At 24.3% G+C, this 25,735-nt stretch overlaps 1 protein-coding gene and 1 pseudogene across 1 annotated transcript; one reads left to right on the forward strand and one right to left on the reverse strand.

Annotated features, from left to right (window-relative positions):
• Positions 1 to 2,678: 2,678 nt before the first annotated feature.
• Positions 2,679 to 15,381, forward strand: LOC113552668 (annotated as a pseudogene).
• Positions 15,382 to 16,614: 1,233 nt separating this feature from the next.
• Positions 16,615 to 20,278, reverse strand: LOC113553051 (N-alpha-acetyltransferase 30-like). Its single transcript, XM_026956176.1, has 4 exons — positions 19,832 to 20,278; positions 19,619 to 19,739; positions 19,491 to 19,546; positions 16,615 to 16,950 (listed from the first exon to the last, which is right to left on the reverse strand). The coding sequence occupies exons 1-4, from the start codon at positions 20,276 to 20,278 to the stop codon at positions 16,813 to 16,815; spliced, it is 762 nt and encodes a 253-aa protein (XP_026811977.1). The 3' UTR covers positions 16,615 to 16,812.
• Between the last annotated feature and the right edge of the window lie 5,457 nt (positions 20,279 to 25,735).

The raw sequence follows: 25,735 nt of genomic DNA on the forward strand, positions 1-25,735 counted from the left end.
CTTTAATTTAAAATTATTCTGAGCATCTTTTTGCGGTTTAGCGTTTAGTAACTACGAAATTTTTTGATCAATTTACGATTAAATTACTATTTAAATCCTTTTTAATAATGATACCAGTGGCGTAGGTATATAGAGAGGGGTTTCCTAAGCCTGGGTCCATAGTGAAATTTCAGATTTAATCAAAACATTTTATTATGCATTTGCTTAATTTACTGTATATATAATGTAATAATAAATATGGATTTATAAATTAAAATTCCTCTATTTGTATTATTTATGTCATAATTAAAACCACCCGGCCACCTAAAAAATGTTCTAGTTGTATATATATGCAGCCATGCTGATGGTAAATTGATTCATAGTGAAAATAATTTCTAAATACGCCACTGAATGATACATTATGTTAACCCTTGAATTTTTTAAGATTTGTCATTAAATAACAATTCCTATTTGGCAACTTAATTTATTTTAGTTTAATTATTTAATATTTGACATTTAAATGATGACAATGATGTGTAACATCATAGATGAAAATATAAAATATTTCATTTATGCAACACCGCCCCGAGAAGGTATATTTTGTATTGTAAATTTGTAATAAAATTGAAATGATTACAGAGCTATACGTTAATATTTTATAACGACATTACGACAATATATAATATAAATACATAATATATTACTTTATATAACATTATGTATACGCTGTTAAATAAATAAATTTGAAGTGTTTATAATGTTTATATACATCTTTTATAATAAATGTTACAATAAAATTGTAATCTTTCCGCGACCCTGTTTATGTTAATAATATTAGTCCCCTCCCCCTTTTAACAAGCCAAATTTACCCCTATAATGACGACTAAAGGAATTTTACGATTTACGATACGAATTGTTTTCAATCATATATAATATATTATTATACTTTATATATATTTAACAGCAAGTCGTCAAGTCGTATATGGACTACGGGCATCAACCATAATATTTCCAAATTCTTAATATATCAATATTCAATATTACAATAAACTAGCATTTTCAATAATTTTATTCTGTATTTCTGTAATATACGTACAACATTATTAAACCAGTAAAAAAAAGATCAAGGAGGATCTATGATCAGTATGATCTTTCTTCCTATATCCCCCTCCCCGTAAATACACCTCTGCAACACACATTACCTACAAACATTTTTGTTAAAAATAAGAATTCATTATTTGTCTTAAACTAGTTTTGCTGTAGCTGTATCTAGATAGTAGATAATATGCACTTTTTAGTTTTTTTTACATAGTATGCACGAATTTTAAAACAAGAAATTTCTGGTCATTGGTCAATAGTCATATTATATAACACGCATTGCTGTTTTTATATAAGTACCTAGGTGGCTAGGTCCTAGGTAATTATTAATTTGTATATACTTTTTACTTTTTTAGGCACAATTAGCTAATACTAATCAGTCATTATAAAACTTTAATATAATCATGTTAGAAAAAAATAACAATAGGTACCTAGTACCTACAATTAATTACCAAACGTATGTTAGGTAACTTCAAACTTGCTTATAACTTATTGCTATAGAGCTGCAAGGATTTCAATGCACTTTTCATTTTTTTTCAGAAGTTGCTCGCCCGGTCACAAATTTGTAACGTGTACTTTTGAATGAGAATAAGAAAATTAATTTTTAATTTGACAACTTTTGATTTTAACGTCATTTTCTTCATTTTTTTATTATAAATTGTTTGTTTTATTAATTAATTTAATCAAATAATATTATTTATAATTTATTAAAAATAAAAATAATTTACCTGCATTTTTAGTGCATTAATTAGGATTTTTATGGCATTAAATCATTTTTTTTTTTTGGTATTTTTATAGGGTTTTATAGTTTATAGGGTATTACATTCCCACTTCCCAGCTCCCAACCCTATTTATAAGTATATAAGCACAATTTAAATGCACTCTTGCTAACTTGTAAATATGTAGTGTGCATTGAATAATTAAGTAGAAATAAATATTATATAGATTAAGATGAAAACGGAGGATTATTAAAAGTAGGTAATAACATTTTTTTTTATCGTTTATTTGACTTATATAACCTATACAATGTTTAATATAATAAGCATAATAGATGGTTAGAAAGAGAAAACAAAATATAACAGAAGAACTTGAGTGGTTCCCCACTGGCGACACTTCGGCTTTCTTTTTTTTTTTAAAGAGTTAGTCAAGGAGTAAGCCGCGGCACCATTTCCTCTTTAATTTTTTTGGGGGGTTTCCACTGTTTAGTAATAAAAATAAAAATTTAATATAGAATATAACTAGATGAGTATAGATAATTATCTATAATTGTGTACTTTGTTCATGGATTTTATCATGGTATCCACATCGTGATATCGCAGTGTTATCCACCATTGATTTTAAAATGTAATATAAATATATTTTAAAACCAATGTATCCACAAATTAAAATATATATTAATTCGTGACAATATAAATTCTATGATCACACTATTCACACTAACAATGTTCCCTGGAAAGTAGAAACAAAATGTCCATAGACGTGAATGGTCATGTGGACAACTGCCTTAAAGGCCCGCACGGCGCACACACTGCAGCAGTGCAAGTACAATTCTATTGTCTTCCACCGCGGTGGTAAATTATTATGTTCCGTTAGCCGGCAGATAAATAATAGTATATTTTAATTTTTAAGTAGCTTTAAACGCGTTAATGACGAATGTGAGACGTGAGTTTTTGACTATCTTGCATTCTGATTTAATTTAAATCATTTAATATTCTATTAATCGATTGTGTTATAATCGTAGTGTGAGTGTCGTATTATTGTTGATGCATTTGTGCATTACTGTCATGTACGTACGCGTGGACATTTGACACGTGCTTTATTAATTTGAATGTTATTGGAATCCATTTTTAGGAAGTTTTTCATTTATTTTGTAACGTTGATTAGCTTCCAAGTTCTTCTATTATATCAAAATGGAAACTGTTTATCCCAATAACGATGAAATACAATACCGTAAACAGCATTTTGGAGGTAAATTGTCTAAAATATAATGTTTATGTTTTACTTTTACAATAGACTATAAAATGTAATTTTATAATGGACAATATTAATATATTAATTTTGTATTTATGTCATATTTATTATTTTAATTATATACTATTTTAAATTTTAATATTTAATATCCATGAAGTGCTATTACTGAATAGCTCCTTCAATCAAGCCAACCTTGATCTATTATATATATCCTCCATCTATTGTACTTATTGTAAATATATTTTACACAGATTGTACAAATAAAAATAAATATGACAAAAAAAAAAATTTCTATATATTTTTTTTTATAGTTTGTATAATCATAAGTATTACCTATCTCGTTACTTATTCGCATTTTATTACTATAGTATATAATATAATGTTATTGGCAAGGATCTAAAAATAAAATGTCAGTATAAACTAGGTACTTTATTTGTTTTGATATATTCCATTTATGGAAATGTTTTTGTTAATGATTATTTACTACTTATTTCCAATTAATAAGTTTTATTTGTTTTAACAAATACAAAATATGTATGTTATGTAGACAATTATTGAGTAATTATAGCAAATAAATGTATTATAAATTATAATAAATGATATTCTTTAGGAATTCAATTACAAAAAAATGTTTTCTTTTCAAAAAAAATCTAGGTAGTGCCTACCAATTTAAAATTAGCTTGTAATTTTGTATTGTATATTGTAGTATTAAATCGGTTCAAATTTAAATGTAAGTAGTAAATAAGAAATACAAATAATAAAATCAAAATGTAATTTAATGGTTTTATTAGGTCGGTATCCACTTCAATTCCCTTATCGTATATATCTATTTGACTTATAAACTATTAAGCAATTACTAACTTATTAATAGTATATTATTAATCATTATTAATTTACCATGAAAATTGTACTAAATTTAAGTTAATTAATTACCTAATTGGTTTTATGAGTAATAGGTATACAAATAAAATAAAATTATCTTTGTTATGCAATATAGGTATTTACATTTTAATATTAACATACTCTTAACTTAACATTCCTTAAGAAGATTCAAATAATGTACCTACAGTATAATATTATATATTTATATTACCTTTGCAAAATGTATTAACTTATATTAATAAAAGGCTATGTGTGTTTGTATGTATGTATATATGTGTGTGTATGTATTAACAATCCACTATCTAAAGTCAAGTCTATTTACTTGTGGTTCTAAATCCTATATATTCCAATATGCCCCTTTAAACCAGTTTTTAAATTTACATTTTAAAGAGGGATTCACGAAAAATAAAATAATTATTATAATTTATAATTGTATAATTTTCATAGACCTTAATATAAGGTATAATTTTAGGCCTGTATTTTGTATTTAGTCAAACCCATCCAAACGACTGTACCTATTTAAAAAGTTAAAAAATCACATAGTCATTTTAAATTTTCCATTTTTAAAATTTTTACAAAATTGTTGAATCAATTTGAAATCATAAATAATTTAATATTTACAATTTTTGTGTATTTCATATTTTATGTATTTAAATTATAATCGTTAAATTATATTATGAATGTATTAATTTATACTAAGAAAATGTCTAATTCTAATAAAAAAAATAGCAATGTTGAGGATATTAGTGGTATCAATCTTTGATAAAAATATTGCATTAGTAATGTAAAAAATAATAATATATCACTGTAGGTATTTATAAATTATTACTTTTTAGTATAATTTATTTTATGTTACTAGTTATTGAAGACATTTTGAACAATAAAGTTGAATGTACAATTTGTAACAATGATCTATTAAATGAAATTATTTTGAAGAAAATAATAATGGTTCATCAAACTCATCTATTCCTATGTTGTCAAGTAAGTTCTATCAAAAAAAAAATTTCAGTTTAAAGCCAATTGTCTGAATATTAATCAACCGAATGTCCAAGTTATATAAATGAACAAAAAATATAAGTTTACAATGATACAGACTAAAAATTCATAACAATTTTTATAACAATAGCTATTTTTGTTTAATATGTAAATACTAATGTTTAAACTTAAATTTTATTTTTTAGAGCTGTTACTACAAATTATGTGAAGGAAATAAATATAGTTGTATATTATGCACATCAAACAAAGATCTATCTAATTGTGTAAAATGCAATCTCAATGTTTGTAATGTAATTAAAAATTGCATTATTTTATTTCATTATTATTAAATTTAATTTCAATTAATTTGGAGAAAAAAATTAATTATTTTTAAAGTCAATTCTGTTTAAAATAAACTTATTTACTTTTTTAGCGGTGTGTTGAAAACTATAACATTGAATTACTATATAATGGTGTTATAAATAAATGCTTTACTTGTGTACCAAAAATGTTGTGGAAACAAAGAGCTCAAGCTGCCAATATGTTAAAAGTATTTTATTCTCAGTTGTAAGTAAATTTTATAGATTGAATATTCTAATTATCTATTTCTAAAAACATCTTATATATATATATTTTTAATAACTGTAATAAATATGAAACTTTTTAGTTTTAATTTTTAAATTTGTATGAATTACTTTTTTCTGTTATAATAATTTACTAAGTTACTTATATGTGTATATTTTATTTATTTTTAGATGTATAACTGGTGGTTTATCAGTTAATGAAACAAAACATGACCAAACTATTTTGAAGTACTTAATAAATGAAGCTAAAATTGGGAAAAATTCTATGATAAATAGTATTAAAACCAATTTATGCATGAATTTAATTTTAAAATCATATAGGTCGTTTATAATAAATAAACTTACAGAATTTTCTTTTGATGATAGTATTCCTGTTGATGAACATTTAAATGGATTGTTTAATATTTTTGAGTAAACCTGTTCTACTTTAACCAATTTTAAGAGCATATTTAGTATAAGTTCACATTTAAGTCATACTGTATCTGATATGATGAAATCCTTATGTTTTGACGATGATAAACTCATATTATTCAGTAATTCAAGATTAAATGAAAATTTAGATAAAGTTATAAAAAATAATTCAAACAATCTATCATTAAATAAGTCGAACATATTATGTACTACAAGAATTTTAAGATCACAAAATAAACACAAAGTGGATGGTGATAATTTAAACTTAACAATATCTCCAAGCTTGCTATCAAAATCCAAAGATTTATATAAGAAATTAACTGTTATTAAAAAACAATTAAATATAAACAATGAATCCACTACATCAAGTATTATTAATAACAAGCTCTGTAATGAAAGTCAAATTGATTTAGTAAATTATAAAATAACTGATGATAATGATAATGAAATAGTAGAGTATAATATGAGAAAATTAAAAAATCAATAAGGTAAAATACTTATCTAACTTTTTAATAATATAGTTTACCTGGATGATTTGATAACTGATATTTCTATACATTGAAATATATTATTTTTGAATACACAGAATATACAAACTATGAAATTGTAAAATATTTTTATTGTTATAAGCTTCAAAATAAATATTAACCAAATATATATAATTTTCTTCAGTTTAGTTTTTCTGGGATTTAAGCTTGATATTATAAATAACCTTATTATTTTCACTTTTAAATAGGTAACTTACAATGTTTAAAATGTTAACATTAATTTTAAATGAAGCTTTTTTTAGTTACTTAACGTTGTTTTGTTTCCCCTTTCATACTGTGTTATTATAATAAATTAAATATGTTTGTATTTGTATTATACATTTTTCATTAATATTATCTAGACAAAAATTCAAGCTAAGAACTCAACCAAAAATCAAAAAATACTTGGTGACAAATTGGATGTAAAAATAAATGAAATGTATAAGTTTATTTTAGAACAATAATAAGTAAATGTTTATATAAAAATGTAATTCACATTTATTTATTTTAGGCTGATTTATTTAAATGATAGTGACAACAGTTCTAAAAATTAAATCGGATGTAATATTGATATTAACCATACTAAAAATACAAGTTTGAAAGAATTTCCAAAAAATAAAGTTAATAAGTCGGACAAAATGTGCCAATTTATTAAAACAATCAATTAAATTGTCTTGGGTATTTATAAATTTAATTTGTTGAAACAAAATTGCTATTCAATATCAAATAGCTATTGGTAACTACTGTGTTTATTGAGAAAATGCAACTCGTTTGTACATTCAAATTAACATTCTCTGCTGTCCCGAAGTCTAACCTAACCGAAGATTTCTTTCATCATGCTACTCGATGGTGGTGATATTGTCGTCAATGCGAAGCAATTGCACTGAAAAGTGGTAGGAATACATAAAAATAGACTGGTTTTGAGCATCACATAGTTGCATTCTTTTGATGAATGTAATATAATTATTATAGTTATAATAGTATTCAGTGTGTTGCAAGGACTATTAAAAAATCATAACAATTAATACAGTTTAATTGGGTGGCTGACTTGAATGCTTGAACATAGGAACATGGCATTACTACATTGCATACACTCAAATAATCAATCTTAAGGGGTGAAGGTATGACAAACAAATATTGCCTAACTTCTTCTGGACAAGAACTGAACATTGCTAGTATAACTCTTAACTTGAATAAAATAAACAGGACCGTGTTTAATTTAGTCAAGATTATAAAAATATCAGTATATTCTTCATTAGCACAAATCTGGAAAGGGGGAGGGGAAGAATGCAAGCTGGGCTGTTGTTGAAATAATTAAGTGTTGTTCTCAGTAGTAGCACTGCATAGGTGTTAACCATACGCAGTACCTAGAGCAGTGGTTCCCAACTGTAGGAGAGATTCCCCCAGGGGGGAATTTTGTGACAGTCTGCTCGAGGAAAATATAGCAATGATGGAATTACGAAAATAATTATATTATTTTACAATGTTTTTATATTCAATAATTTTTTCTTATACTTAATATTATTACTTCGTAAGCTGATATATAATAAATTTTTAAAATTATGAAAATAATAATAGTTTATTGTTGTATATTGTATAATATGTAGTTATTTTGTATGATCTATTTGTACTGCTTGTAAAACAAAAATTTGCCTAAACTCTAATTTAAGGAGGGGGCAATGATATTTTAGTAAATTTACAAGGGGGGTATAGAATGAAAAAGGTTGAGAAGCACTGACCTATAGGTTAATATTGTTAGAGAAAGTTTAAAATAAATATTTAAAATTTTTAAATTTAGTACTTGTTTATTATATTTTAAACTTTATTATTTAAGCCCTAATGATAGTACATTTATATTAACTATTACCTAATCTAGTATTTATATTACTTAATTTTCTCTAAATGAACTATTGGATTTATTGAATATTTAATAGTTTTGAGTTATTTGTAAATTAATTTATACTGTACATAACAAAAAGAACTATTTTAAATTATAATAAATAGCACCAATATTTAATGATATTTTCATTGTTTTCAAAAACAAAAAATAATTTAAATAAATACACTCATTAATAAAGATATATTGAAAAATTCTTCACTTCCCAATTATATATTAAAATATTAAATTTTAATAGTATTAATTGTTAATGGCTAATTTTTGACTGTGAAGTATAAAATAAAAACTAATTTATACTTTGAATTTTTAAATATATATAATGTTTGATACCTGTATTAAAAAATATATTTTTTTAATATTATTTGCATAGGTGATGTGATAAATTCAAACTTAATTGATTTTAAGAAATGTGATACTGATTTTTATCATACAACTTTTGAAGAAATACAATTAAACATAAATTATATGGATACTATTAATAGTTATGTTAAATTAGAAAGTAAAGACATCGTTGTAAGTCTTACTAATAACTATTAATTAGGTTATGTATATAATGTATAAAAAAAAAACTATGAAGTTATCGTTCTTTATTTTTTTTCTGCTTGAAACTGACAAAAATTTGGAAATGTTTTTGCAATACATCTCCAATGCTGCCATAATTTATTGAAAATAAAATAAATATATATATATTACAAAACATTGGTGTAGATAGAACAGCCCCCTCCGTTTCAATCCTTACAATTATTTAAACATTTATGATTTTATGTCTAAATTGTATAATTCTTTGTTTCCTGTGCATGATCTGCGCGATTGACAAGGCAATTATTATAGTTCCTAAAACTTATTTCTACAATTTGGTTTTAATTTAATTCAAAAGGTAGTTTTTCATCTTGCTACAAAAAAAAGTTATTAATATGAATTGGTGGTAATTATTAAATTTTATTTTATTTCAAGGTAATGCCTGATTTATCATCTGATAAACATAACTTATGCAAAACAATCATCTTAATTTATTATACCATGTGTTACTAATGAAAATAACGATTCTGGTATTGAATTTAATAAAAAAAATAAAGGAACAAAAAGGTCATTATACTTTTTTTATACTAATGAACTTATTTTGAATATTTTAAGTACTTTTACAATATAATACAATTTTTTCTGTTTAAACAACATAATATTTTTGAACTTCTATTGAAGGCATTGAGGCATAATATTTAAATGAAAATGTTTAAGTAGAAGTATTTAACTAATAGCTATTTTTAATTTTAAATTGCAAATTGTATACTGTATTGTCTATATTTAAATAAATTAAATTTGTTATAATTATTATCAAAAAAATGCGTATATATATATATAGCTATTTTTAATATTATCAACTTTATATTGATTAAAAAAGAGTTAATTATAAAAAAAAAATATATTTATATAAAACTAGACATTTAATTTTATTTATTTCATATAATATTAAATATTATTAGCTCTAGCTCTTGAAAAATATTTTGTAAATATTTATAAGTATTTTTTCCTTATCTTGTTATTTAGAATTTAATTTAATAATTTGTTTTTGCTATTATAACTATTCGTTACAATTTGCTAAAATAAAAGAATTTTTATGTTGAATATAGAATGCTGATAACATCTAACTCGTCTAATGATTCAGATTCATCAGTAAAAAAAACAAAATAAACCCAATTCCAAAAATCTATCTAAAAAAAGCATATTTGATTTATCAACTAGCAATAGCAGCAGCAGTTCCGATGAAATTTCATCTTCTTTAACAGTTACAAAATGTAAAAGAAAATAAGTTTTTATATGAAAACTTCCATTAAATACAATTTAATCTTTAACAAGAACATATTTTGTAGTAGACAACTGTTTAATGAAAGTTTTGATCAAGATTCTGATAATAGTAAAGTATCTCATCATAATGTAAGTATATTTATGTATAAATTAATTTGGTATTATTTTTAATTTTTAAATAATGATGCTCCTTGTTACCACTATTTTTAAATTACAAAATATAATAAACACTTAAAATAAATGTGTAACAGATAGACTTGCCCAAAAAAAAAAAAATTATGCTACTTAAACGTATGAAAAAATTGTTTAATATTATATGATGAGTAAATAATTAAAGAAATGTATTCATGTCAGAAAATTCTTAAAAATCATATTTTTAAAAAAGTTATTACGTTCCAAATTAATTTAATCAAAAAATATTGATATTTTAAAAAAATTCTAAAAAATAAACTATTTGATTTAGATACATTTTTTTACCATCAAAATTTTTCTTGTAATCAGATTCACAAATTAACTATTTTAAATATGTTAGGAAAGATTTGACTATTTATGTTCTGATTCATTTGATGATTGATAAAAAAGATGTCAACCATAGTTTACATTTAGTTTTATTAATGTCCATCTGTTTGAAAAAACTCATACAACTTCAAAATGCACAAATAAATAACATATAACCATGATGTTACATACTTAAAAAAAATTTGTTATATGTTGTGGTTTTTTTAATTGACCTTCCAAAATATACCGTGGCTACTGGCCATGCATTTGAAACTTGCATAATTTATAAGTTTTGCAATTTGTTTAATTAGATATTGATAAAAGGACGAACAAATATTCAAATATTAATAATACAAAAGGAACTCAGTAAATCCACTCAAAATGCCATAAAAGAAGAAGAATTTCGGAAAAACCGCATTCAAAAATGTCAAAAGCTAGTATATATACTATGTTTTTTATGAATTTCATGTATTTGTTCATTTAAATATTTTAGTATAATGAAAATTGTGATGTACCAACACCCTTGGAAGCAGAATTCTGTAAAAAATAAGTGCTAGATTTTGATGATAAAACAAATGAAGAACTTATTGCAGTTCATCCGGATCTTGTGAAGTTTCTCAAACTACATCAGGTTAGACGAATGCATTCGAATAAACAAATATGATATTGTTTAAATTGATTATTTTATTCTTAAATAAATAGGTGTGGAATTCTGTGTTTGAATCATTAGCAAGGACTAAAGAACATAAAGGAAATGGATCAATCTTAGCTCACTGTATGGGTCTAGGTAAAACACTACAAGTATGAAATATTATACATTCCTCCTAATAATCTTGTACATTTTACTTAGTCTTTCAAATCATAAGTAATTGGTTTCCAAGTGTAATATAAATTATTTTTAATTATTTGATTCTTTATAATATTGTCATACTAGAAAAAATTAATTTTGATTACAATAATTAAAGTTAAAAAAAAAAGTAATTATCATTAATTGTATTTTAGAATTTGGCTATGGTATTTTTTTTTCTATGTATAAATATTTATAAATAAATTAAATGATTTTTATTGATTTTTAATTTGTATAAAATAGAAAGAAAACTATTAATTTATATGAACTAAATTTTATACTATATTTTAAATGTTAAAATATAAACTATTAAATAAAGACAATGCTTTCTATAATATCTACAGCAAAATAATTAATTTTTTTTCAGATTATATCTTTAATTCATACATTATTTAGGTACCCTGAAATTGGTATTAAAACTGTATTAATTATTACTCCCAATGCAACAATTGAAAATTGGTGTAAGGAATTTCATAAATGGTTATATGATATTGATGAAAAAAAAGCATTTTTTTGTACTTAACTTAGTAGAGTAAGAATATTATCAAAATATTATAGCATTTAATTATTAATTTCAAATTATTTAAACAATTTTAATTTTAGATCTAAAACCTATGAAAGCCGAAAAAATATTATAGATGAATGGCGTGGAGAACATGGTATATTGATTACAAGCTATGAGTTGTATAGATCAGTTGTTAACTACAAGTATATTGACAAATTTCCTTCAATCTTAGAAGGACTTGTTAATCCCTAACCAGATTTAGTCATATGTGACGAAGGACATGTACTTAAAAATCATGTCACAGCAGTATCAAAAACAGTTAATCGTATCAAAACACTTAGAAGAATTGTGTTAACTGGAACACCATTATAAAATAATTTAAAAGAATGTATGTATTGTATGTAAATTATCTTAGTTATTATCAGTTCACAAAATTACTATTTCAATAGCAAATTAAAAATCGAATTATGTAATAATACATATGTATAATTATGTCAATTAAAATAATTATCTATCATATAAGACAAGCACCACTATCATACAAAAATTTTAAAGGGCTTCAGCTTTACCTAATTTTAAAATTATTCACCTAATTTCTATGTTTATCTCAGGTTCACTCATACCCTAGAAATTTAAATAATTTTACTTAAGTTGATTTATTTCCCAATATTTCTATAGATCATTGTATGGTTGATTTTATTCAACCAACTTTATTAGGATCAGTAAGAGATTTTACTAACCGTTTTATAAATCCAATTACTGACGGGCAATACTTAGATTCAACTCCACTAGACGTAGAATTGATGAAAGGAAGATCACATGTATTGCATAAAATGCTTGAATGATTTGTACAGGTATTCTTTATTATTATGTTAATTTTTACAATCAAGTGTAGTCTTGTTATACAAATCTAAAGTTGGTGATATTTCTAAATATTGTAATAGTAGTATTTGTTTTAACGGTTTACAACAATTAGTAAATTCCTAGTTTAAATTTAAAAATTGTTTAAAATAATTTACATTTTATACTATTATTATAAAACTATTTATTTTTTTAATTTTTTTAGAGATTTGATTATAATGTTCTTACACCTTTTTTACCTCCTAAACATGAATATGTAATTTATTTGAAGATAGCTGATAAACAAATAGAATTATATCAGAAATATTTAGATTCTTATAGACAGCCAGATTTATTTACGAATTACAATATGCTTCAAATAGTTTGGACCCATCCTAAACTATTAGCATTATACGCCAACCGAACTGAATCAAAAAGAGAAGTATAATTTATAAACTTGTTTTTTATTAATTGTCTAATAAAATATGTTTTATTTTTAGAAACAAAAATTTAAAGACACTAGTTATATTGATTCTTATTCAAATTCTATTGAAGAAGTTGAAAATAAGAAATAAAATAATTTCACATTATTAAAAATTGATTAGACTTATATATAAGTTGATATTGTAATAAACTAATAAATGTTTTCTTAAAGAAATTATAAGTATTAATTGTAGATATTTATTTAAAATGTATTATTTTGATGTTTAATATTTCAGTATTGATAATTTTAATTTTATAGATAGACAAATACCAGTCTCATTTCTTGACTCAACAATCACGAAAAAACCAAATACATATCTTAAGTGGTGGAAACCTTATGTTTCAAAAACTGATTTAGAATCTGTGTATCCATATTCAAAGTTTATAATGATGTTTTCATTACTTTGAGAATGTGAAAAAATTGGTGATAAAGTGTATGCATAATTTATATTTAACATAAGCTTACAATTTAAATTATTCTTTTTGTTAAAATTTTAATCCAGGTAAATATTGGAAAATGGATTGGTGATTATCTATATTTTCTTATACATAAGATATAAATATATGATTGTTTATAATTTGTTGTGAATACTGTGCTTAAGATTAACCAAATTTTTAATACTAAACAAAAACTTTATTTGTTTGGGAACTTAAAAAATGTCTACTCTATTATAGGTTATTGTTCAGTCAGTCATTATTTACTCTTGATCTCATTCAGGACTTTTTGGAAAATGCTGAAGATAAATCTGATGATAAAGGGGGTCCTTATGGTAAATCTTGGAGTCACGGTGCAGATTTTTATAGAATTGATGGTTCAGTAAGTTTAAAAGAGAGAGAAGATTATTGTGAAAAATGTAATGATATCAACAATCCTAGGTATATATTATTATTTTCTAATATTTAAGTAATTTTTTTATAATATTTACTATGAAATAATTAATTTTCAGGTTGCGACTTTTATTATTGTCAATAAAAGCTTTTAATTTAGGTATTAATTTAGTTGGTGCTAACAGAGTTATTATTTTTGATGTGACATGGAATCCATCCCTAAATGTTCAAAGTATATTTCGTGTATTTAGATTTGGGCAGACTAAACCATGTTATATTTATAGATTTATTTCTGAGGTAAATAAAACAACAAAAAACTGTGCTAAATACTACATAAATTGTATTTTATAATGTTTTTTTTAATATTTTTCATATTTGTATTATTATAATTTTTCATTCTAAAATTTTGAATATATTATTGAATTACTTTTTTTTTGTTTAATAAAAGGGTACAATTGAGCAAAAAATATATGAACGTCAAATATCAAAGTTATCAATGGCTTTTCGTATAATTGATGAACATCAAATTGATCGTCATTTTAATGCTAAATGTTAGGAAGAACTTTATAAATTTGAACCAAATACTACTAAACCTAAATCAACATTAAATTTACCTAAGGTTCCTATATTAAATGATTTTTAAATATGTTTTTACACTATTTTTAATGTCAATGCTAAAGGATCGTTTGATGGCTCAATTAATATTAAGGCACGAAGACCTTGTTATGAACATACTAGAACATGACTCATTACTACAAAATAATGAAGTAGAAGAATTAGTTGAGGATGGTAGAAATGCAGCATGGGAAAATTATAAAAAAGAAAATAATTTAGCTAACGTTTCTATTAAACAATCAATATTACCTATATTTTGTGGATCTGAAAGTGACTAGGAAATAAAGTATATATATTAATATTATAGTATAATTCAATTCTAATAATAAATTAAAAATTTGTTTTTATTTCATATATATTATTGGTACTCAAGTCATCTGAAACTGGCGGCAGATGTGTATAATAATGTACTCAACAGAACTTAGTAAGCAATTATAATACTCTATGTTTGATTTAAAATTTTACTTAAATTGTGAAGTTATACAATTTTTTTTTCTAGTCCTTAAACGTTATCAAGATTTACTGTTATGTGTTCTAAAGTAAATGATGCTCAACATGTTAAGCAAAAAGTGTTATTTAAAATATGTTATAGATACATAACAGTTTTTTTTTTACTATCAAATAAATGAATACTTATTAATTTAACACTTAGAATGTATATATATTATTTATTTTTTAAATATATTCTTTACAAATCAAACTGTTATTGTGCATACTAATATTTAATTCTATAATTCTAAAATCTTATAAAAAAAAAAATTAAAAAAATTTTATATGTAATAAATGATTTTTTTAACTTTTATTTAAGTTTTTTTAATTTTGAAATAATTATTATTACATATTTTTAGATTTAATTGCTACATAGAAAGTACCTTAATAAAGTAACTTATATTAGACATTATTAATTATAACTATGTTTTTATTATTATTTAAAGAAAGATCTTAATATCTCTAAACATTGAGTTTTTTTTTTAATTGTATATGTTTTATCTATAAACAAAAATTGTATACTGATTTATTAAAAATTAAAAAAAATGACATACACATGAGGTTTCTGTCTTACAAATGTACTACTTAGCAAATTTGTACTCAGCTAAAACAATTTTTCTGTTAGTTTTATAATATTAGTAAATTTTTTATGTTACCTAACCCTTGAATCACCATTAATAAATATAATTTTATAGTTAAGATAACATAGGTACTAAAGAAATTGTTGACAAAAATGATAAGTATACCTAGTATTTGATTTGTATAATTATTAATTATATAATTAGGAATCTAATTTTAAATGTATCTGATACCAATGTTTGTGTTTCTATACTCAATAAAAAATTGTAACCATTGCTAATAATCAAGGCTTGAGGTTTTGATTATGGTAATTATCATAACAATTGTTTTTATCTCAGATAAATAATAATTAATACATATATTTGGTTTCCACAAAATTAATAAATCTGTTGTCATATATAATGTAAAAACAATAATACTTCTAATACATGTACTTTTATAATTTAAACTTCTCATGATTTTATTGTATAATATGCTTTTTACATTAAATTTATAACAATTATTATAATATTAACATAATGATTTTTGTAACATGTCTTTTGTAGACAATTTTACAAATAAATTGAATATACTTATGAATAACTTATTTACAACTATTGGTCGATTGAATCTAATTATTCTAATTAATAAGCAATCAGAAAAAAAAATACTATTATGTTTTATATAAATACAAACCATACATTTTTTTTTAAATTCAGAATTTATAGTATATCGGTTTGTAATATTGAATTTACTATGAACATTCAAACACAATTATTGTTTATGAATAATAGGAATCTCTATTTTCAAAAATAAAATGCAAATCAAATTAAAAACGACATTTTATTGAAGAATTTTTATATAACGACAGGTAATAATAAATTTACACCATAATTATTATACATATGAATATTTATGCATCAAATAAACTAAATCTACACATAGTATGCACAGTAAAAAATAAGTTTTACTGTTTTTATTTGTCACACGACGTTTTTATAATTTAAATGTACCATTGCAACTTATCTGAGCCATAATTTTAAACGTAATGCATCCACACCATTCAAATAGTAGCAAAATAGACGTTTATCTCGTACAAAGCCTAAGTTTTCATATGATTTTAATGCTGGTTTATTAGTGATTTCTGTTTCAAGTACAACCTGTAATGAATACAAAAATATAATTTATTAAATAATTTTTAAATCAAACCAAATATTCGATAAGATTAATTAGCATGTGTCCAATATTACCCTAAGAATATAATAAATACTTTACTATACTAACATTTAATAAAATGAGAAAGGGAAATGTAAAATATAAGTACCATAATTATAGATAAGCCAGTGGTTTTGTTATAGAATTGTAAGTTCTAACTCATCAAATTATAAAATGAAAAGCACTTATATTATTTATCAGTATTTAACTATTAAGCTACTTAGCTTAATTGATATTGATTAAATAGTTTAAGAGGATTTTGTATTTACATATGCTGTGTTTCTCTTATTAACACAAAATAGCAAAATTTACATTCAGAAGAATCCAATTTTAGTATTTAAGTGAATTGAACTATTATACAATTTGAAAATAAGAATATTATCCAGGGCCACAGGCTTTTTTGATATTATTTAATTTTAAAATTATTAAACATAATATTATCCAGGATAATATCATATCTTTAAATGTTATAAATGACAAATTCATTCTAATATTAAAAAATATAACATTAAAATAGATTCTTCTGAATGTAAGATTTGCTATGTTATGTGCTAACTTAGTGCTAGTAACACTAAGATAACATGTAGGTACTGCAGTCTTAAAAATATATTTTTTATAGTAGTAAGTCAAAAATACTGATAAAATTACTATAGATTTAGTTAATGTTTATGAAATTAGATATTTGAACAAATATATTGCTACAAAATTGCTTAATTAAATATATTTTATACATAGGTATCTAGTATAACATAAACCTAATTTCATACACATAATTATAACATTTAAAAAATAATATATTATTAGCTAAAATTGTGTAGAATATATTTTTATTATATTAACAAAAATATATTTAATATAAATATAATACAAAATCAGATTTTGGATTTAATAAATATAGTGCTATACAAATAGCTATACTTTATTCAAGTTCAGAAGATAGTTTGATCAAAATGTGCAGGGGCGCATACCTTAAATACTTGGCATGCATACAGATAGTACACTCAGAAGTAATAATTGTGTATTGCCTGATCACCACCCAACAAAAACTTTTAACCACCAGGTTAGCTTCTTAACTTAAATAGAGTATAGTCAACATGGGTGGCAAAATGGGGCATTTATCCCCATCCCCGGATCAGGCACGTATACAAAATAAACATAAAAAAATAAAGGGGGGAGGGGGTTTACAAAATATGGCAATACAAATTGTACCGCATACAAAATAAAACAATTTCTTCCTAGTTACTTAAAATTATTTCAGGGGAGCCTTTAAGCCCGCCTCCTGTATAAATACCTGCCCTGGATATCATTATAATATAATAATTTTGAAAATTTTAACCTTTATTATTCTTCAAATAAACATTTCATTGATATTTTAATTTTAATATGATTTTTTTTTTTTTAATACACCTTGATGTTTGATTTTATTATTGTAAAATTTTAATGTTAATTATAAATAATTATAATTAATTAATTTAAAAACTAAGATTAATATAAGAATAAGAGATAAATGAAAACATAATTTATTGAGATGATGTGAAATAGAAGGTATCTGAGCAACAAACTTTTGTGAATATGTCATGATAGATTTCATGATGAAAAAAACTTATATACAATATATATAATATTGAATTTTTTCATCTAATGTTAGAGAATTTTTAGGACAATACTTTTTTTGTTGAATCTGTCTTAAAAATTTAAATTACCTATTAATTATTCTGATACTAAATTATAAAATAGTAATAATCAATTAAAGCCACATGCAATCACATGGTGGTTAACAAGTTAAATGAATTGAAAATGGTGCTTTTTTTGTAATTTGCTTAAGATACACGCAATATGAGAATTAGATGTTTTTTTCAATTTAACAAACAAATTAATAAAGTTAAATAAAATTAAAAAATTTAAATGTGCGAGCAACCTCCTTGAGATTGACTATCTTTAGATTTTGATTTTAGATTACTAAATACAATATATATATAAAAGGAAATCAAAAATTTTTATTGCTTAAATTTTCCAGAGAAATTAAAATCAAAAATATGGGAAAGTCAATTTTAAGTATTTAACAATAAATCAAAACCAGTAAATTTAATACTTCATCAATCTGTTGAAACACAAACATATCTAATGTGTTACACAAAAACAATTATTGCTTTTGATCCCTTAAAGTCCATTATCAAGAAAATTAGATATTGAAAAAAGTTATTTAAAATTAATCTTGTATTAATTAAAAATATATTAGTTTCATATTTAATTTAAAACTATAAAGAAAAGTGAGCCATTCATGAAAATACTTCAACAATTCCTTACAAAAATTATCCTTAATCCTTATGAACTTTTTAAACTAAAAATAATATTTATTTCAATATAGAATTACAACTAGATTACTTAAATAATTATTCATGCATTTAAAATATTGATTAGTTTAAGCATTTAAATTCAGAATGATTAAATTAATCAATATAGAATTATGAAACAAAAATATTACCTCATCAGCTCCATCATTCACCATGGCTTCTATTGCATTCAATACTAAATTAGAACCTATAATATAGGCATATTCTTTATTTAAAAACATTAATTTAGTTTATTAGATCATGTAACAAAATAAAATACCAATATGCTGTTTTCGGTAATTCTCATCTACTGCCAACATTGCAATATAACCTCTTCTAACTTTTCTGTGTGCGTCTAACTTACACACAATTGCTCCAACACTTTTATCTACGTCTACAGCCTAGAACATAATATAATAACAGACAAAACGTTTTATGAACTGTGTAATCAGATGTTGCAGTTTAAGAAAATGGTTATATGATTAAAACTCACAAGGAAACATAGTTTAGGCCAATTGTGTATAAAATAGCGGTATGTGTAGATTGAATATGGTTCAGATAAGTCTTTTTGTATTAACCGCATTATGTCCTTCATTTGTTGCTCGTTTTTATAACAAACATATTTGACACCGTCAATTTGCTGTAAGCCTTCGGCATGATCGCTATTATTTATAGCACTAGACGAACACGACGGCTTACATTGACTAGACGACGATGAGGAAGTCAACGATATAGAGTTCAAACAGGGCAAATTATTTTGCGCTACATCGCCGCTATAGACATTATTTTCAGATATCGATAGCAGATTCACATCTGCAATTAGGTCGGTGTTTGAGTAAACGATAGATTCATTTACACGGTTGACAACGTCAGACAGCACTACAGACTTGTCATCATCTCTTGTGTCTAGCTCGTGGGATTGAAGTTGTACGTCTGCCATTTAAGTTACCGTTTAATTCCGGCATTAATAGTTATTATGACATATTACTTATTGATTCGAAATGTTATGCATATTGAAATGTAAGATTCAGCTAAGAAACTACAGTATACATCATTATTATTATTATCATTATTGGATTACAATTGATTATGGTTTGAATCTTAACACATTCTCATGGAAGAAACAAGTAAAGTGGAGTCGAATTAGACAAGTTGTATAGTATACCTTATACCACAGTACAATATAGAAGCGAAATACTCAATCAGCTGATCGGTTCACCTTCTGTCCTACGGTTGCTTATACCCATGGTTGAAATATATGTAAATATATAATATGTATATTTCAACTATGCTTACACCCACGATTAAAGATATACAGGTTGCACATCGACTACTGCTAAGGTGATATACGAAATGACTATTGCAATAAATAAAGTGTAGCGCTCCAAGAGGAAATATTCCATATTATAAATGTTTTATTTGAACAATTAATAATTATCAATGATGATAATTGATTCATATTTCATAATATTATTATAAAAATAATTAATCAACAGTAAATAATGACAATTTATTGTAAAATAACCATTAAATTATATTTTATTTCAATGTTCTAAATGTTGACACATGGACACTAGTAGTTATTTTTTCAGCTGTTTTATATAATCACTTTGTAAATCAATCTGAGAGCCGTTTATTATAGGGCGATGTGCAACCCGTATATCTTTAATCGTGCTTATACCTAAACCTAATACTATAATATTATATTAATATCACGATCTACTCGGTTTAGTGTCTATCTTAGTCCGTGTATAATATATAAAATATAAGCATTTAGCATTATAATTTATAAACCTTGGGTTATACTTATACTAGGTATTATTATTATATAGTGATTGTTATACATAGCTGACCCGGCAAACGTTGTCTATAAAGATCTTGCATATGGCGTTGCCCGTGAAAAGATTAAAGAATCATGACTTAAATATTCAAATTTCAAGCTTTTTGTCGAACGAAAAAAATGTATTGACCGTGCTAATTAGTAATTGTCTAGCGCTATAATTAAATACATATTATTTATTGTTTCACACATACGCGTAATACATGCAACTCATGATTTAATGATACTTATTTTATAATGGTGCGTGTGTATTAATCGATATAAACAATAAAATATTTTTTTTAATTGAAGCACCTCTTTACAGATCATGTTATTCGTTCTTCTATCTGATACAAGGATGGCTAATTTGTCATAGGTGAACTCGCTCTGGAAAATGCCATTTATAATTGTCCATGTGGACCAAACCATTAAACCTAGATATTTGAGATGTTGGTAGTATATAATATACATCTCTACTAATAGTGTAGGGATGAAATATGAGATAATTTTACTCCGACCCTACCCTTAAGGAGGTAAAAAGAGGTAAACGTGTTTGTACGTTGTATCGATATCTTTGGAATTTTGAAGGTTATGAATTTGATTTTATTTCCAAATGTTGCCTATTAAAATACCTAAATATCAATGTTTAGATTTTCCATCTCTATAATTATTATTTATGATATGTATATCTTATATTGTTATATTGTTAGGACTGTTAGGAGTTTACTGAGTTTAGGACAACCAATATAGTCATATAGAAAAGATTTCTTGTGTATTAGTAGAGCGTAGCAGACACCTCGAGTCATCGTGTAACTGAAATAGATGTATTAAATTTAAGTGTTTATGTGTTTAATTCAATATTAAAATAATAGCAAATGAAAAACGATTCCAAGTAAAATCTAACCTAATCTAACCAGGAAGGGGAAGCTATATTAAAATAATATGTATATGTCTTATAAAAATAATATCCCATTTTTATACAGGTAAATAACTAGGTAGTGAAAAGACTATTGATCTAGCTCACTAATTGCCGCTCTATTTCTAAGGATATTTTGTAGTTTATTATTTATATTAAACTCTATTAGTAAGTGATTTATTTGATTTGATTTTTTAGCCTGTTTACTTTATGGCATAATCTAACATTACTAGACAATACAATAAATAAAAATTATGACATTCAAATTTTACATTAATAATTTTTCTTTCCATCTATTGACACATTAGTAGTTAGTTATGTGTTATGTGTACCTACGCCGTACACCCGTCCACGAAGCTCAGGTTAGGTTAGGTTACGAACACGTGTCCCTGACTTACATTAAGACCATTAAGTGTAGGTACTCCTTTCATTATTATTAACATTGTGGTATTTACCTATTACATTACATTACAACTATTAAAATACCCTCCCTGCTTTTATATGTTCCAATTAACCGCGTTAACCGACGACCGATTACACTCACACTATACCGCGTGCTTAGGTAGGTATACAGTATATCAGATATAATATAGTTATTTTGAGTGGGTTCAAAACATTCTATTTCCTCGAGTGACAGGTCTTTATAATGACGTAATATTAATATTACTAATATGGTATTAGCGTTGGAATTTAAAAATGTGAGATTTTCAGAGCCCATATTTAATTGAATCTAGTAAAAGGCAAAGAAAACAAAACTAAATTATTTATCTTAAGTTGTATTAATTATATTAATTATATTATTAGTTCTATAATAAGATCAATAACTGAATCTTATAATGGGTGTCCTATAAGGATTTTCTCCTAAAATAATAGAGATATCATCATTTTCTTTTTTTCTATACGACTTACGAGATCCTCGAGATCAAATACTACTGCAAGTATTTCATATTTTAATTTAATTTTATGTTGTAATAGTTTTTTATTTAATTATTTAAAAAAACATCAAAGATAGTCATTTTGTAGTTTAATTTTCTGAAAATGTTGACGTTTTAACATTTTAAATATTGAACGAAGTGAAGAATGTATTGATTTTGCAACGATATATGTTTTTTTTTTTATTTTTATATTTTTTTGTGTCTGTCATCACGATTAGGAGTAGAAATAATGCTTCGATTTTTGACTTCTGCCCCTCTTTGAATAGGAAAATTCATCTATTTGGTTCTTTTTTTTTTGGGGGGGGGGCAAAAGTAAAATATTTATAGTAATTTTCGAAAGCGTTAGGAAAAACCCTTAAAAAGTGACAGAAAAATGGAAATTTTTACACATAATCAGTTTTTGACAAAATTGATATTTTGATTTTGCTGTAACTTAAAAATGAATTATTGTAAATACTTGAAATTTTCACCAAATGTTTAGATTATGGTTATCTATTTACGATTAAATGTTCAAAATATTTAGAATTTTATTAAACTATTTATAGACAATTGAAATTTAATACAAGGTTTATTATAAGTTGTACTTATCGTAGTAAAAGTGTTTGAACTCTGAAAGTTATTAGGTAGGTACGTATTAAAAATAATATAGACGGTGAATTATTAAAAAAAGTGTTACATATTATGGTAGATGATAGTATAATATAGGTATTTTAAATAAAAACCTTAGATGTACTACGTACAATTTCACTTTGTTGGAGAGTAAGACACTGTAACTCTAATTTTAAACTATTTTATTTAAAAAAATGTTAGGTTAGTTATAGTCATAGGCGGAAATCCATTGAAAAAGTTGGGGGGCTTACGATTTTTCTCATAAACCAAAGCTGTTAGAAATATATTAATCGTATGCAATATGTATGTGTTATGGATTTTATTTTCATTTTCATTTAGTGAGATAGATCTCTAAAACCGGAGAGCGAATTTTGTTGTTCGGGGTCTTGTTAGATTCACATCGGCTAGGAGAAGTGCAATGAAGATTTTCAGAACTTTATATTTTATAATTAATTCACTACAGAGCTTCAAAAAAAAATTAAAACACATTTTATTGGGAATTTTTTTTATGTTTTTCAGCTTTATAGCTTTGTAGCGAGTTAACGATTGAAGATAAAGTTCTGAAAATTTTCACAGCACTTCTCCTACACTAAGTGAATCTAACAAGACTCCAAATAACAAAACCCGTTCTCCAGTTTTGATAATTTACCTCTCCAAATTTAAATCTAGCTAAAAATAACAATTTTTTTAACTGTGAAAAATTATTATACACGGTGATTCTTTTATCATAAAACACTCATTATTTCAAAAAGTATTCATGTTTTTGAAAACATTTTTTTACATAGTTACAAGTTTTTAAAAAAACAACGTTTTTATTTAGCAGAATAATTTTCTGAGTACTTTGATACATAAAAATCGAATTTAGGGCGTGTAGCTTATGAGTTATAAGTATTTAAAATTTATATGCGTGGAGTGGAGTGGTACGGAATTATCCCGCAAAATGTTGGTCCACTACTCCGCTTGTCTAAACATTAAATACGTATAACTCATTAACTACTCGCCCTAAATTCGATTTTTATGTATCAAAATATTCAGAAAATTATCCTGCTTTGGATTGTGAAAATTGAAATTAAAACTCTCTGCTGTCATTCAAAAAAGTAAATAACTTAAAAAATATTTAAAAATATAATTTTTTAATAAAAACGTAATTTTTTTAACAACTTGAAATTATATAAAAAAATGTTTTCAAAAACATGAATATTTTTTGAAATAATGAGTGTTTTATGATAAAAGAATCATTGTATATTGTATTTCCAAATTAATATAATTATATATATATATATATATTGTTATATTCGACAGACGATAAAACAAATCACTATAGGACAGAGTTCCAACTTATAATTTTAATTTTTGTATAAAATATTATGTAAAATATACAAACTAATTTATAATATAAAATGTATTATGTGTTATATTTCTTGTTTTTTTTAAGAATATCATATAAAAAAATGAAACTACAAAATGTTTATGTTTGCAAGAATGTTTTTAGGGGGCTTGGTGGGCTTTTTTTTTTTTTTTGGGGGGGGGGCTAAGCACCTCAAGCCCCCCCCCCGATTTCAGTCAATACTTATAGTCTTTGTTAAAATATAATTTTTAATATCTATTGCACTCTTATACGTGGGCGATGCCGACTGAAGTCTAGATATAAAGTCTAAATTGTAGGCTTTATAATGAGTGTTATATATATATATATATATATATATATATATATATACAGTGGCGTCGAAGTTTTTAAAATAATAAAATGAGATCGGGCAATTTTAAAATATTTGTTGTTATTCAAAAAGTATAAGTCGTAGAAACTTGAAACTTTCACTAGTATAGTTGAGAAAAATAAATTACGATTTAAATATAGGTACCTAGTAATAATCTATTCTGTGGTAATATTATAATATATCCTAGAGACCTAGACTGACAAATCATCTCCGTTCAGAATCGTTTTTCGTATGCAATGATACCTGTCATTGGCCATTGCATTTAAATTTAACACATCCACTAATGACCTATGCTACACCTCTTTTATAAGCAGAGCCTGCAGTGGCGTAATTTGGGAAACATATCAGAGGTTGCAAAAATTACTCAGGATGGTCAAAACCCGCGGGGGCTTTACCCCCA

Source organism: Rhopalosiphum maidis, chromosome 1 (genome assembly GCF_003676215.2).
Source record: "Rhopalosiphum maidis isolate BTI-1 chromosome 1, ASM367621v3, whole genome shotgun sequence".
Classification (NCBI taxonomy): domain Eukaryota; kingdom Metazoa; phylum Arthropoda; class Insecta; order Hemiptera; family Aphididae; genus Rhopalosiphum; species Rhopalosiphum maidis.

Coding starts and splice junctions, on each gene's coding strand:
- LOC113553051 (XM_026956176.1), bottom strand. CDS start 20,278: ATGGCAGACGTACAACTTCAATCCCACGAGCTAGACACAAGAGATGAT. Junction 19,740..19,831: donor GGCCTAAACTATGTTTCCTT/GTGAGTTTTAAT, acceptor ATTATGTTCTAG/GCTGTAGACGTAGATAAAAG. Junction 19,547..19,618: donor TTACCGAAAACAGCATATTG/GTATTTTATTTT, acceptor CCTATATTATAG/GTTCTAATTTAGTATTGAAT.